This window comes from Neoarius graeffei, chromosome 5 (assembly GCF_027579695.1).
Source record: "Neoarius graeffei isolate fNeoGra1 chromosome 5, fNeoGra1.pri, whole genome shotgun sequence".
Taxonomy (NCBI): domain Eukaryota; kingdom Metazoa; phylum Chordata; class Actinopteri; order Siluriformes; family Ariidae; genus Neoarius; species Neoarius graeffei.
This window is the reverse complement of record NC_083573.1, coordinates 86,656,496-86,673,156: the sequence shown is the minus strand read 5'-3', so window position 1 is coordinate 86,673,156 and position 16,661 is coordinate 86,656,496. Positions and strand designations below refer to the sequence as shown.

The 16,661-nt window shown below is 43.9% G+C and overlaps 1 protein-coding gene across 4 annotated transcripts in view; it reads right to left on the bottom strand.

Moving 5' to 3' along the window:
• Window positions 1-16,661, bottom strand: part of rreb1a (ras responsive element binding protein 1a) — a 127,947-nt gene that overhangs the window by 47,555 nt on the left and 63,731 nt on the right. For all 4 annotated transcript variants that reach the window (XM_060922492.1, XM_060922493.1, XM_060922491.1 and 1 more), the window contains 2 exons: window positions 8,551-8,652; window positions 6,163-6,383 (listed from right to left, as the gene is read on the bottom strand). In XM_060922492.1, coding sequence (XP_060778475.1) covers window positions 6,163-6,383; window positions 8,551-8,652 — 323 coding nt within the window. The remainder of the gene's footprint in view (window positions 1-6,162; window positions 6,384-8,550; window positions 8,653-16,661) is intronic.

Sequence of the window (16,661 nt, the reverse complement as noted above, 5' to 3'; positions counted from 1 at the left end):
TGTCCGTACAATAAATCCCAGAAAGGAGACCTCGGGAACATGAAATTCGCATTTCTGGGCCTTGGCGAACAGATTGTTCTGTAGCAGCCTCTGGAGAACCTGGCGGACATGGTGGCGGTGCTCCTGCACGGTCTTGGAAAAGATAAGGATGTCGTCGAGGTAGACAAAAACGTATAGGTTAATCATGTCCCTTAAGACGTCGTTGATTAGGGCCTGAAAAACAGCTGGTGCGTTGGTGAGTCCGAAGGGCATCACCTGGTATTCGTAGTGCCCAGACGGGGTGTTAAAGGCAGTCTTCCACTCGTCTCCCTGTCGGATACGGATGAGGTGGTATGCGTTCCGTAGGTCCAACTTGGTGAAGACGGTGGCGCCTTGGAGCAGGTCGAAAGCTGTGGACATCAGCGGAAGGGGATATCGGTTGCGCACAGTGATCTTATTCAGGCCCCTGTAATCAATACATGGTCGGAGCCCCCCATCCTTCTTGCCGACAAAGAAGAAGCCGGCTCCAGCAGGTGAAGTGGAGGGTCGAATAAACCCAGAGACCAGGGCGTCTTTGAGGTATTCCTCCATGGCCTTGCGTTCTGGCTGAGAGAGTGAAAACAGTCTGCCACGAGGAGGGGTAGTCCCAGGGAGCAAGTCGATGGCACAGTCGTAGGCCCGGTGCGGAGGAAGAACGGCGGCCCTGCTCTTGCTGAATACCTCCTTGAGATCCCAGTACTCTGTGGGAACTTGAGATAACTCGGTGAGATCAGGGGGCTCGGCAGGAGACACAGGAGAGCTAGAGAGCAGACAAGAGGCATGGCATGCAGGGCCCCATTCCACAACCTGGCTTGTTACCCAGTCTATGCGAGGGTTGTGGCGAGTAAGCCAAGGAAGGCCTAGAATAACTGGGAACTCAGGTGAAGGAATCAGGTGCAGGGATATTTCTTCCTTGTGACCTTGAGACTGGAGGAAGACTGGAGAAGTAACTTGGGTGACTCTTCCATCACCTAACGCTTGGCCATCGAGGGCAGACACAGACAGTGGGACTTCAAGAGGTGCAGTCGGAATATTGATGCTTTGGGCGAAGTGAATATCCATAAAGTTCCCAGCCGCCCCTGAGTCTATCAAAGCTTGACAAGAGTGGACAGACTCACCCCAGGAGATGGAGACCGGGATGTAGATTCCTTGGCCAGGGAGTCCGGGAGAGAGGGTAGGCCCCGTCACAACCCTCCCTCGGCTGGACGGGGCGGTCCTTTTCCCAAGAGTTCGGGACATGATGCTCGGAAGTGACCAGGCTTGCCACAGTAGATGCAGCACTTGTCCCTCCTTCTGCGCTCCCTCTCAGATGCGGAGAGGCGAGTACGACCCACTTGCATGGGTTCTGGACAGTCACTGAAGGAGGTAGACGGTCTCCAGGTAGAGGTAGGGAGGCTGGGGGGGCTCAAGGCTTGGTGGCGTTCTCTCATCCTGTTGTCCAGACGAATAGCATGTGAGATGAGGGTTTCGAGGTCACTTGGGCATCCAATAGAGGCCAGACCGTCCTTGATGGGGTCAGACAGACCATGGTGGAAGGCTGACACCAGGGCAGTCTCGTTCCATCCACTTACTGCTGCGAGTGTTCGGAACGAGATGGCGTAATCTGCGACGCTTCCTCCTTGCCGGATGGACATGAGCTTTCGGGCTGCGTCGGTACTGATGTCTGCCTGATCGAAGACCCGAAGCATCTCTTCAGAAAACAGCTGGAAATCAAAGCACTCAGGTCCCTGTCTTTGCCAGATAGCAGTAGCCCAGGCTCGCGCCTTACCAGCTAATAAGGTGATCACAAAGGCAATCTTGCGGCGATCCGTAGTGTAGGTGGTAGGCTGAAGCTCAAAGGTGAGTTGACACTGGGTAAGGAACTCTCGGCACTCACTGTGCTTGCCGTCATACCTCTGTGGTGCAGGAAGGCTGGGTTCGCGAGGTGAAGAAGGCAGCATTGCAGGAGGCACTGGAGCAGGAGTGGGAGCTGGATCAGGAGCAGGAACTGGATCAGGAGCAGGAACTGGATCAGGAGCAGGAGATGCAGGCAGAGATGTCAGCTGTGCCAGGGTTTTCCCAATTTGCTGAAGCAGTTCCTCGTGGCGAGCGAGGGCCTCACGTTGGCTGGTGAGCGTACGTCCATGAGCGTCCATGGTCGCTCCGAAGCGTGTCAAAGCTGCCATAATTCCCTGAAGGTTGGCCGGGTAGACAGTTGAAGCAGCCTCTGCTGAGTCGGTCATGACGGAGTCTTTCTGTTAGGGTTTTGCTGGGATTCGAACCTGGTTCGTTGGTGTGATAATCCAGCAAACCCCCACTAGGCCACCAGGGGGATGACTCAAATGCAGAGGCGTGAGGCGGAAGTAGAAAAAGAATCAAAAGGTTTATTTAAACTATATACACTATATACAGGGTAAAACAAAAGACAAAAAAAAAACCAAAGAGTATAATCCAAAAGAAAAGCAAAGTGCAAAAATTCAAAAGCTAAGAAGATCAAAAAACATAGTACAAAGGAAACTGGAGATAAACATAACAGCACAAAGACTCCGTGACAAGAGGACTGAACTCAGGGGTATAAATAGACAAACTAATTAAGGACACAGGTGAAGATAATTAGGCAATTAACACAAACACAAGACACAGGAACAGTGGCGGCCTCTAGAGGCCAAAATAAACACGACATGAAAAGGAAATAACAGCGGCCTCTAGAGGCCAAAACAGTCCTAGTCCTAACAACTATATAGTGAGTAGGGAGAGATTTCGGACACAGGGGTAGTCAAAAGACGCGCGCGCCCTCTTTTGAATGCTGATGTAATCCAGCCGGAAGTTTTGTTTGTTCTGGTAGCAATCAGGAAAATTTGAAAAAAGCAGGCAGTAATCGTTATTTAAACTCGTTTTTGTGCAATATTTCGTTTGGAAAACAGTTTTCAAAATGGCAGCACTGATCTGGCTGACACTTCATGTTTCGAAGTCTCGCACAAATCTCGTGAAGATCGCGTGGATAAGCGACGCCTGCTGTGGACCAAATGAACTAAATTCAACATGGCTAAAAACCGAACAGGCCAATAAGTATAATATTTAATTGTAATTAGTTGCCAATATGAGTCACGATATAAGGTTACTAAACCCAAAACGTAATTGAATAACATGTTAATTAAGAAATAAAGCAAGCTTAAAAATGACTCCAGTTCCCCTTTAAGTGCCTTGCTCAAGGGCACTTCAGCCATTCCAGCTGATCCAGGGAATCAAACTGGCAACCTTTTGGTCCCTAAGCTGCTTCTCTAACCATTAGGCCATGACTAACTTCATTCACACACACCCTCCTCTAGTCACACCTATGGGCAATTTAGAGTAGACAGTTGACTGAGGCTACATCCACACGACAACGGCAATGAGATTTTTTTTTTTTAAATATCGCGTCCACATGGGCAACGGATCAGTAAAATATCAGGTTCATATGGCAACACAATGCTTGCTGAAAACGATGCAATACACATGCCACACCTCTACGTGCGCTGTAAGACGGTCCCATCGGAGAAACCAGAACAATAGAAGAAGTAGACGCATGCGCATAAACCCCTTCTTCTGTAGCATTAGCCACAAAGTTTTGATTATTAATCAGTAGTGTAAAACGAAAGATGCGGAAAGAGGAATGAACGGGGGTAGATGGAAGCCGGTACGCCAACATTCTGAGATCCTCCAGAATTCTTGAATGGTCCGGAATAAATTGAATGCTACACGTTGATGGATTACTTTGTTCTTCTATGCCCTTTTTGAGGAATGTATTGTCGGACTTAAACCAACATCTGAAGAGGCGAGATCACTCCTTTTTTTTTCCCTATTTTTGCTGGTGGGATTGTCATGTGGTTGTGACGTCATCGTAAACAAATCCGTTCTACTCATCCAGATGACTTCGCAACGGCGCCGTTGCCAGATTTTTTCACTCTGGAACCCGTTCTCAAAAGATTTCGTTTTGGGGCACCCAAAACGCCGGTGCCGTGTGGACGCCAGGCCGAAACGATAAACAATTTTATCAGATTCACCTGAATCCGTTGCCGTGTGGACAGGGCCTGAATCTGCATGTCTTTGGACTGTGGGAGGAAACCTGAACACCCCGGGGGTTAAATCACACAGGTATGGGGCGAATACGCAAACTCCACATGGAATAGCCCCATTCGACTGGCAGGTTTGAACCCAGAACCTTCATGCTGGAAGGTGACCATGCAAATCACTGCACCAGCATGCCACCCAAATACTCATAAATCTTAGTTTTATTTCTCAACCTTTAAGTCTTACCCTGGATTTGAGGTTGCTGCCTTTAGCTTTACTCCCTTAGGGGGTTACACAGAGTTATATAGCATTACACACTGCCTTAAAGTGAGCCATATTTAAATACTGCTCTCTAAATGTGTTAGTTTCAGCATATTAAGATTCTTATATTTATTCACGGGGTGGCACGGTGGTGTAGTGGTTAGCGCTGTTGCCTCACAGCAAGAAGGTCCGGGTTCGAGCCCCGTGGCCAGCGAGGGCCTTTCTGTGCGGAGTTTGCATGTTCTCCCCGTGTCCGCGTGGGTTTCCTCCGGGTGCTCCGGTTTCCCCCACAGTCCAAAGACATGCAGGTTAGGTTAACTGGTGACTTTAAATTGACCGTAGGTGTGAATGTGAGTGTGAATGGTTGTCTGTGTCTATGTGTCAGCCCTGTGATGACCTGGCGACTTGTCCAGGGTGTACCCCGCCTTTCGCCCGTAGTCAGCTGGGATAGGCTCCAGCTTACCTGCGACCCTGTAGAACAGGATAAAGCGGCTACAGATAATGAGATGAGAGATATTTATTCACCTACAAGAAATTTCCCCATTTTCAACACCGTTTTGGTTTTTCCATTTGCCCTCGACACCGCAACCGGACAGGTCATGTGACAAAAAAAATAAAAAAAAGTGCTAAAAATTATGCCAGCTCCAACAAAGAAACATCAGTTGTATCACTTTTTAAAACTGGTCCTGTTCTGACCACCTGGTGCCTTCCTGTATGTTTACATGTAAAGATATGTGTGGCCTAAAATAGTTCCTTCTCCATGGTTACATCACCTCCATCAGATTTTGATGTTTGGCTGAGTTGACTTATCTCAGAGTTTACAAAAGCCCAATGTAGGGCTGAATTACAGGAGAACTGAAATCATTTTTAAACTTGCTTTATTTCTTAATTAATGTGTTATTCAATTACGTTTTCGGTTTTAGTAACCTTATATCGTGACTCGTATTGGCAACTAATTGCAATTAAATATTATACTTAATCGGCCTATTCGGTTTTTAGCCGTGTTGAATTTAGTTCGTTTGGTCCACGGCAGGCGTCGTTTATCCGCGCGATCTTCACGAGACTTGTGCGAGACTTTGAAACATGAAGTATCAGCCAGGTGTCAGTGCCGCCGTTTTGAAAACTGTTTTCCAAACGAAATATTGCACAAAAACGAGTTTAAATGACGATTACTGCCTACTTTTTTCAAACTTTCCTGATTGCTATCAAAACAAACAAAACTCCCGGCTTGATTACGTCAGCATTCAAAAGAGAGCGCGCGTCTTTTGACAACGTTGGCAGATGTTGGTGACTTTGATTTCCGCTGTACGTTTTACTTCCGTCCTACGATGTCTCGCACAGGTCTCAACGGATCTCGTTTACGGCCATTGCTTTGACATACGGACTGATATATTACAGAGCATATTTCAAACACTCATAACTTGCTATAGCAGCGACAAAATAGCGATCAAAAATGCATTCCGATATTTAACAAAATGAGAGAAATAGAATTTTGATAATAAAAAATTTGCCTTCAGTTCCCCTTTAAGTGGTGTAAATGTAATCAGTAGAAGCATGCTGATAGGCTTCATAGGCTTTAAAGGAACAAACAAGAACATCTATGAAAGTGAATTAAAAAGCTTTGCATGTGAGTGTAAAGTCACTTAAGGGTTATTTTAAATAGTTCATTGTTGTAGCATTTGACTTGGAACCTTTTGTGAAAGGAAATGCTTCGTAGAAGCCACAGGACAAATCTATTGTGCTAGACAGAACTTTTTTCCCCCTCTGACAGTTTATATGGAAGTTTCTGAGCACGAGCAACATGGCTGAGCCAAGCTGGTTAGTGTATGTGAGTGCCCGAGGCTCTATATATACCTGACTCTTCCTGCTGTACCGGCTGGCACTGGGGCTCTTACTAGAAGTCTTGTTGGGGGGTTTGGTGGAAACCTCCACCCCTCCGTTCAGCTGGGCTGCTTTCATCACAGTGCTCATCATCGAAGTGATGGACGACAGGTCTGCTCCATCCGTTCCCTCTTTCCCTGCCTCCACTCGGATCTGTGCATACCCTAGACTCACCGCCGACTTTCTGGGACACTCTGAGGAAGAATCGCAGATGGTTTGCTGATGTGGAGTTCCACAAACAGGCTGTTTCTCATAAATGAATAACATGGCTTATTATTATACATACAGGACGCTTTTTCAATGGAATAAAATCATGTATTCTATTCTCTTCTAGCAGGTTTCATTCATTTGGTTCGACAGCAGGCAATATTGTTAGCATATTGCTTATCCTAGGTGTATTACGTCACTCTACCTAATGGAGAATGAGTGTTGAATATGGTTTACGATATTGCATGGTTGTCAAGACATGACGTCACATGTCGGAGCTGATGTGAATATCCAATGACAAAACTTTTCTGCTGTGCATGCGCAGAACCATTTCTTTGTCTGCCGGGAATGAAAGAAAACAAGGCTAATCCAGTGCTACTGCTTGTATCAGCTATGCTATAATTAAGCACTAAATAAGTAAACGGAAAACTGAAACTAAAGACGTGTTGAACACCCGAAAGGCTACCAAAACGTCATTATAAAATTTTCACGCATATTTACAAGAGAAAAACATACCAACGGACATCGAAAAACTGGAAAATAGACACATCGGAGATGTAAAACTTCTGTGCGAGTCAGGGACTGTGACAATTTGTAAACAAACATGGCCGCCAAGTTTGCTTAGTTAAAAACGGAAGATTTTGAGAGAATGTTGGCTGCCAGGTCACTCTGTTGCATGTAGCTGTCGATGTTGATTTTAAAAGTAACTAAGTAGATTATGTAGGGAAATAAATACTTAAGTATGAGTGAAAAATACTGTGGTGACCGTGCGTGGAAGAAGAGTCTGGAGACAGAAATCTTAGTTTCTCAGTCGTTAGCCTATGCTGCTAACTCTCAATAGCGCTGCCTTGACTGCACTAGCATTGGCCTTCGCTAACACTACTGCTGAATGCTACACTGGTGGGAAGGTGACTTCACTGCCATGCTAACAGTACCAAGTCACAGACAAGCTAGCGTTGGCCTTCACTAACACTACTGATGAATGCTACACTGGCTGGAAGGTGACTGGACTGCTGCGCTAATAGCACTGAGTCACAGGTAAGCTAGCGCTGGCCTTCGCTAACACTACTGCTGAATGCTACACTGGCTGGAAGGTGACTGGACTGCCACGCTAACAGCACCGAGTCGCGGGTAAGCTAGTGCTGGCCTTCACTAACACTATTGATGAATGCTACACCGGTGGGAAGGTGACTTCACTGCTGCACTAACAGCACCAAGTCGCAGATAAGCTAGTGTTGGCCTTCGGTAAGACTACTGATGAATGCTACACTGGCTGGAAGGTGACTGGACTGCCACGCTAACAGCACCGAGTCGTGGGTAAGCTAGTGTTGGCCTTCACTAACACTATTGATGAATGCTACACCAGTGGGAAGGTGACTTCACTGCTGCACTAACAGCACCGAGTCGCAGATAAGCTAGTGCTGGCCTTCGGTAAGACTACTGATGAATGCTACACTGGCTGGAAACTCACTGGACTGCCACGCTAACAGCACCGAGTCATGGGTAAGCTAGTGTTGGCCTTTGCCAACACTACTGCTGAATGCTACACTGGTTAGGTGACTGGACTGTCGCACTAACAGCACCGAGTCGCAGGTAAGCTAGCATTGGCCTTTGAGTATGCTGATATGAAGAGGGTGTGTATGTATAATTAATAATAATAATAATAATAATAATTGCTTTTTTCGTGGTATATCAGATATATTCCATTCAGCTAGCATGATATTGAACTCATCTGCAACTCGTTCGGTATCATACTAGCTGAATGGAATATATCTGATATACCACTCAATGCTAGCCAATATTATTTAACTTTGAAAGTTCAAATATGTATACATCGTGTGTCATTGTTATTACAATAAATAATGTAATGGGGAATATCAGTAGTCCTACATCCTCATCGAGCCTCATTTTTGCTCAGATTAACAAGTAGCTTCTCTTTTCTACCTTAAAAATATTTTACCTTAAATATTTTAGCTGGGATATATTCTTTAATAATTAAAAAAGGACATATTATAGCACTGTCAATTCATTGGTGGATTTAAGATGAGCAAAACAAAATACTGTGGTGATATCAATTATATGATGTGCACAGTTCCATATCTTGAAGCATTAAAATGATAGTTCTAGGTGTAGGGTTTCCAGTGTGTGTCTTACCAGTGTGTTGATCTGTCTCCTCCGTCTGCTCGGCCTCCATGGTGCCGATGGCGGAGCTGACCTCCTCCCTCATCTTCTTCTCTTCTGCTGAACTCTCCATCACTGCAATGCAACACAGAGAAGATAAGAGATGTTTAGACAGAAAAGATGAGAGAAGGCTTGTGTATGGATGTGTTTAGAGATCTTTAGACACTTGCACCATAAGCAAAACCATCCACAACTGTCCATGTTCCGGAGTAAGCAAAGTAAACTAAGCAGATACGGGGACATTTTAACTTTAGAATATCTATTCGGGGTTCGCTCGGCTAATCTTTCAACACCCAACATCAAACCAGAGGACAGCATCAGGAGTCTGAAACTTATTTCCAGAGATGCATGCCTCACAGAGCAGAATGTCCTACCGCTCACACATGGACATGGCGCTGGCACAGTACGTGCTTTATGACTCCAGCACCTGACTCCAGAGCACAAGGGAGGGAGGGAGTGTGCGCGTGTTTGTGTGCGCATCTGTCTATCTCATGACACGACAAGTGTGGCAGATCCTAACACAAACACACAAGTGATCTCACAAGAGGTCAAAATCAAAATATTGTCCCCACTGAACCCAGGGGCCTGTACTTATAAATGTTTCTTGTTTGCAATAGACGTCACTTCCTATAGTGATCCGCTTCATTATGTATTCAGATTTCCAGCTGATGGGCAGGCGTCGTATTTGTTTAGTCGCTTTGCAGTAGTTTCTTGTGTTTTGCTTCCAAATATGCCCGATTGTTGCTCTGTATTTGGATGTTCAAACCGATCAAATTGAGAAAAAGACAAAAAGGTATTATAGGATACCAAAAGAAGTCGTGCACAAGGGTGAAAAGAACAAAAAAATCTCAAAAAGACACCATGAAAAATGGCTCGCAAAGTTTTCACTGTGTTCAAAAGGAATTGCTAGTGTTTGCAGCGATCACTGTGTTAAAGGTACATACATCATGATACTTTGTGTATCTAAAATCAAAACTTCGAATGCGAAATGAGTTTTCTTACATTTTGGATATCGTAAAACAAACCGTTGATGAAACGATGAAACTAGTTTGCAGGTCGGCCTTGACTCAAATTTATGTATTTTTTCAGGTTGTCCAATGATGTCACTTCATTAGTGTGAGGTATGTCTGAAATGTCATGAAATAAAATGCAAGTTCATCATCTAACACCATCTCTGCCTGCGGCAGATTGCGCACTAATATGAGAACTCTCCTTCCATAGTTTCCTGTTATGTGTAGCTTTGTTAAGGTCGTTGACTATTGAGACCGGACCATTGGTATATATCAGACCCGGGCATTTTACGGCCCGCGGGCCGCATCCGGCCCTTTGGTTCATTCTGACCGGCCCGCGTAAGATTAATTAGAAATTACAAAATAAACGTATTTTCTAATTTTACCTCATGCATGGACTGAATGTGCATTGCTTTTATTTTGAAGTTGTGTTCAACAAAAACGCAATGCGCGCGACATGAACATGACATGAAATCCCACGAAACCTAATCCCGCGATAACTACTTCCGTAATTTGTCCAGACCAACCACAAACTTGTACGTCATCCTTCAAACGGTCCAGCCAATCACATAGTGTGACGTCACCAGCAGGCGCCGGAGCCCGAGCCGATCTGTAGATCTGATACCTACACCGAATCAACTGATGATCATCTGTCAGCTGTGCTTCACATCTCCACCTCAGACATTCAACCTGACTCTGATGCACTCGTTAAAGACCAACAGAGACTAGATTTCTCTCACTGAACAAATAAAAAACTGAAAAACACCAAATGAGGTGATTAGACTACAAATGTGGGCATCATTATTATAATATGATGTATTTTGCTTGATATGTGGAGTAGAAAGACAATATTGTGATGTCTTTATTGTGTTTTGGGGTGAATGTGACTGAAAAAAAAAAAAGGTACAAACGTTCACATTTTGTTAACCATTGTTTTGGGAAATTTGATTGAATAAATGACATTTTTTGTATGGCAACCTCGATTTTTCCATACTCTTACCAGTCTTAGCAGCTTGTAAAAACAATGTTATTTATTGCTTTATATAAAGAAATACAATTAATATTATGCAGAATTTAGTTCAGCCTTTTGGTCCGGCCCTCCACTAAATTTTCTGTTTCTCATGTGGCCCCATGGAAAAAATAATTGCCCACCCCGGTATATATTGTCTCGCCAACGCTTTCTCGATCTTCCTCTGTTCCGTTTGCCTTCGACACAGATCTTAGCAAATCTTCTTTCTGCTTGTTTTACATGGCCAAAGAGTTTGAAGGTTTGGCTCTTGATTACATTCATTATGGGAGTCATTTTAGTAGCTTCAAGAAGATCCTCAATTTTGACGTGGTCTGTTAACCTGTGGTTTTTCATGAAGCTCAAAACTGTAAGCTATCGTTGCAAAAATGCCAACAGCAGCTCCGACTTGAATCACATACTACACTTCGGTTTACATTACTGACCCTCGCAAAAATTAAATGATTATTGTCCTTTACAAGTCTTATTCCAGCATCATGAACCCAACCACAAATGAAAAAGTTATCAGCGTCAAGACTTTTGAAAGCTTTCATTTGATTCTTTGTGTAAAACAATGCTTGATGTTTGGACTACCAGATAATTGGAAATGTCCGGAAACTCTTATGGTTGGAAAGTTGCTGAAATTGCTTGAAAAAGTTGTAGGGGTCCAATCCATTGCATAAATATATTTTTTCTTGATATCTCGAGTTTGCTTTTGGTTCTAGTCCGTTAACATGGTCAGATGGAAAATGTTTTCCACAAGATGATGACGGACGCGTACTTGGCTTGGACGCCATCTTTGATTGTTGCCTGTCACTTGGAAACCCGAAGTGAACCAGGAGGCAAAAAGTTATGTGATTGCAAACAAAGAATTAAACGAGTAGCAGTTTTTCCCCAAAGTTGAAGGAATTTAATTATTTGAGGGTTTTTTTTCTCATCCTCATAGGTAGAGAGATGTGACTGGTAGAAACTGATAAGCATCATTAAAGCGGATGGGGTTTTATGTGAAGTACTGAGTGCTTCTTAAGAGGCAACACACACACACACACACACACACACACACACACACACACACACACACACACACACACACACAGTTACATACTGTATGAGCTGGGCAGCAACAGGCTAGCTTTGACACAACTTGAGGAATGGATCCCATTGCAGAAAAAACAAGAGGCGAGAGAAAGAGAAAGAAGAGTCAGAGAGAGTGAGAAGAGGGAGAGAGGAGAGGGGTGAAGTAACAGGCTTCTCCCTCGACTAATTGCCGTTTCCCGTTTACAGCCCCACAGGAAGCTCTTCTCCGGTCCAGGCTACTTCCTCCTCACCAGAGAGTGGAAACAGATGGACAAAGAGATGGGGAGAGAGAGAGAGAGAGAGAGAGAGAGAGAGAGAGAGAGAGTGAGTGAGTGTGTGTGTTGGTCGGTGCAGATGATGAGAATGCCATGACACTGCAGTGAAATGGATGTGCTTATCAGGAGATGCTACTCAACACCAACAGGACAAATGTTGGTAAATTCACACACACACACACACACACACACACACACACACACACACACACACACACACACACACACAGGTTGTAGATCAGAGTCACACTGGGTGCTGCTCGACTCACACCCACATCTACAATTAAATTTCAGTGCAAAATTAATGAACTGAAGGCAAATTTTTTTAATCATCAAAATTCTATTTCTCTCATTTTATTAAATATAGGAATGCATTTTTGATCGCCATTTTGTCGCTGCTGTAGCAAGTTATGAGTGTTTGAAATATGCTCTGTAATACATCAGTCCATATGTCAATGCAATGGTCGTAAACGAGATTCGTTGAGACCTGTGCGAGACATCGTAGGATGGAAGTAAAAAGTACAGCGGAAATCAAAGGTGACCAACATCTGCCAATGTTGTCAAAAGACGCGCGCGCCCTCTTTCGAACGCTGATGTAATCAAGCCGGAAGTTTTCCGTGTCCGAAATCGCTCCCTACTCACTATATAGGGCATGAAATAGTAGGGACGCCATTTTGTAGTGCTATCCGAAACCTTGGTGAGGATTATGTGGGAAATGCGCTCAGTATAATATGTATTTATCACAAAAATACATGCATGTATTTATTATTTTGAAAACCCACCAGCCGCCTGATCTGGCACGTTTTAATTGTGCGACAGTAATGACGTAAATACCAGCGCGACGGACAAGTCCTTATCCTATCGTCTTTCCAACTCTTCTCTACTCTACGTTGGTTCAAAGTCGTATGGAATAATTATCATCACTGATGAAGCTGGCAAATCTCAAAATTAATCTAAATTGGAATGATCTGGCTGCTGTGTAAACAGTTTTCAAAATGGCGGCGCTGACACTTCATGTTTGAAGTCTCGCACAAGTCTCGTGAAGATCGCGTGGATAAGCGATGCCTGACATGAACCACACGAACTACATTCAGCATGGCTAAAAACTGAAAAGGCTGATAAGTGTAATATAATATGCCAATACGAGTCACGATATAAGGTTAATAAAGCCGAAAACGTAATTGAATAACACGTTAATTAAGAACTAAAGCAAGTTTAAAAATTACATCAGTTCCCCTTTAACATCAAATAAGCTTCCAATCAGCTTGTAATTTCCATTAAAAACACAAAAATACTGCAATATTTCTGAAAAGTGCATTTGTCTCAGTTTTTTTAACATCAATATTATTTTATGCTTTTTTTCCATTTAAAAAAAATTAATAAATCAGGTAGCGCGTCGCTGAAGCTACCGAACTAGTTTATAAAGACCTTGGAAAGCACTGCTACAAGAGCTAGCTAGCTAATAATAGCACAAAACATGGCATTCAAAATATTACACCAAGGGGTTGTTGTTTATTGGTACCAGAGGGGAACCATCAGGGCCTTCTAGTCCTTCAGATAAGGCCCAAACATATCAGCATTTCAAATGTTATATTTCATTTCTTTCATTCTTTCATAATTTCATGAATTATTCTCTTCTAATTTGGCCTCATTTTCTATCAAATTTGCTTCAGAAATGAAAGGGCTACTGTCCTAAAAACATTAAAATAGAGTTTTAAAAATGAGATTTGTTTGTTGGATGGATGGATGTTTTTTGTTTGTTGTGTCTAGGCTGAGAAGAGTTTAGAGCTGCCCACTCACTGGTTAGAACTTCATTGCTGGGACAGAAGGCCATGGCAGTGTATGTTTATGTAGGAAGTAACAGATGAATTAACCAATCAGATTTTGATTCATAGTGGGAGGGGCCAAAAATGTATCGCCCTCAGCCTTCTCGAAGGCCAACGTGAGCTTAACCATGAGTCGGTGCCGTCAGCGCAGCGGTGAAGTCACCTTCCAGCCGGTGTAGCGTTCATCAGTAGTGTTAGCGAATGCTAATAAAGCGGTCAAGCCAGTGCTATCGAGAGCAAGTAGCACAGGCTAACGACCGAGAAACTAAGATTTCTGTCTCCAGACTCTTCTTCCACGCTGCACACTCGCAACAGTATTTTTCACTCAGACTTAAGCATTCATTTCCCTCTGTAATTTACTCAGTTACTTTTAAAATCAACATCAACAACTACACACAACAGAGCGACCTGGCAGCCTGCCGCTAATCGCTTACAAAATCCTTTGCCCTGTTGCTTTTTGGTGTCTGGCTAAGGTTTGGCTGAGCTTAAGTCCCAGCTCTAATAGTAACAGTCCGTCACTGGTTGTGAGGTAGCCATAAGTAAGTATTTAAACAAAATACGGCATTAAATAATTGGCGCTGAACTGAAACACTGCCAGTGCAGTAGTGAGTGCAGATATTTCCGGCATAAATCTATTTCTGATTGAGTTATCGCTAACGCAATGCCATTTGTACTGCAGGGCTCGAAATTCGCGGTGGTCCGGTCGCCCGAGGTGACTTAATTTGTCATTTGGCGGGTAATTCCTGTCACTAGCCAGCCTGGCTGGCTAGTTGAACATAAAAAATATATATGAAGCGAAGATTCAGACTAGGGCTGTGCGATATATCAAATATACTCGATATATCTCCGAAAATTGTGTGTGAGAGACATATACTTATTATATTGTAACTATCGAGTATTTTATGGTCATCTGCTGACTTGCGTTTGTTTCATGTTTGTTGCGTTTGTTTAAAACATTTTCCGGTGGTTTTCTCCTTGTCCCTCAGGCAGTAACGTGAGAGGCTGCCTAAGGGTAAAAAAAACAATAACGTCACGCACTCGCCAACCAATCTCAGGCAACATCTCGGTGCTGAAAGGAACTTGCGGGGAGATTTCCTAGTTTCGGTTTACAGCGCTGACTCAGTTCGTGCAATCGCTGGCGTTGCATAGGCTACCGTGTAAGCTCTGTCAATTTCAGCGACAAATTAAAAATGGAAGCGGACGAATTGGCTCCTAAAAGAACTAGTAAAGGGTCAGTCATCTGGCATTTTTTTGGATATCGCGAGGAGGACGTGGAATAGCAAATGCCAGTTTGTAAAGTGTGCAAAAAAAAAAAACCAGTATCAAAATACTCGGTCTTGAAATAAATGCACATTAGTCATGAACAATGGTAACTACTCTCTTTTGTGTTATTTTTGACAGAAGTAAAATTCATACATGAAAAAATTTTGGCGAGCTGATTTTCTGTTTGGCTAGTTACTTTGGAAGGTAACTAGTCCGGCTGGCTGGTGAAAAAAAATGTATGAATTTCGAGCCCTGTACTGGCATTACTAGGAAACCAGCAATGTATCTTCATAATCAAAAATAAACTGCACAATTGTCCCATTTTCCTTATGTTTATTATTATTATGCAGATTGCAATTTATAATCAACACTACACTGTTCTTTCTGGATTCAGCCAGAAGGTGTAATAAAACGCTGATCTTCTCAACATGGCACAAACTTCAAATCAAATCAAAGTCCTTCCCACACCATGTGGTGCATAGGGCGGCGCTGAGCTCCGTTTCCATAGCCCTCGGCATCTCCCTATTACATAGCTAGGGTTACAGTAGGGGGCTAGTCCTCTGGTAATCGTGAGAGTTTGACTCCCCACTCGCATCTGTATTGCAGTGTGCCTTGCCAGACGGCAGTAGGTACCATTTTTATGATGGTCTTTGGTATGACCCGACTGTAAGTAGAACTCGCGATCACCCGATCGAGAGGTGGACACGCTAACCACTAGGCCAACTCGCGGTATGGCACAAACTTGACCGTATGAAAACAGTATACCCCCAGATAGAAGACTATAACTGAAGGGTACTTCTGTAAGGGTATCACCAGGGAGGACCAGCTCAGTGGTCCATCAGCTCGGTGGAGGGCATATATCTGCATTCAGCACACTGTCTGGCACTTTTATGGCCTGCAAAATGAACAGCAACAGATGATGGTAGACGGGAATTAAGCAAAGAAGTGATGTACCAGATTGAAAGAAAATGCTGAAAACAAGGAAGATAAAAACATGATGAAAAGGCAAACTGGCCAATTAGGGGACCTGTAGAGACGAGACAAGATAGTAAGGACCTGGTGTGCATGGTGGAGAGAAGTTGTCGAGGATTTCCCAACACTGGGGCAGGTTTGGAGTTGTGTGAAGCGAGAGAGAGAGAGACTTGTTATTAGATTCTTGCAGCTCAGCCAGGAGCATGTTGGAGGGTGGGGGTGCTACTGTTACTACATCTGTTCCCACCCATCACTCTCACTGAAGCAAAGCACAACACACACACTTACACACACACCACAGTTTTTAAACATCCTTGTAAGAAGAAACCATCCACAGGTGACACTACAAAGGTCATGCACAGCGTGATGCGTGTGTTGGTGCGTGTTTGTGTTCAGTAGAAACAGAGGCACATGAGGCTGGAAAAGTCCTCACATGCTGCCAAACACTCTGGAAAAGAATGCCCCCTTCCTCACCAGCGCGCCCTCCGCCCCCTTTCCTCTCTCTCTCTCTCTCTCTCTAACAAGCTGAACTGGCATGACTAAACTCACAGCTCTGCGAAAGCATCACCAACATAACAACTGATGCATGAAGGAATGAATCTATGAAGTGCTCACTTGGATTACAGTCAGAAAATCTTGTCTCGAACAATTTCCC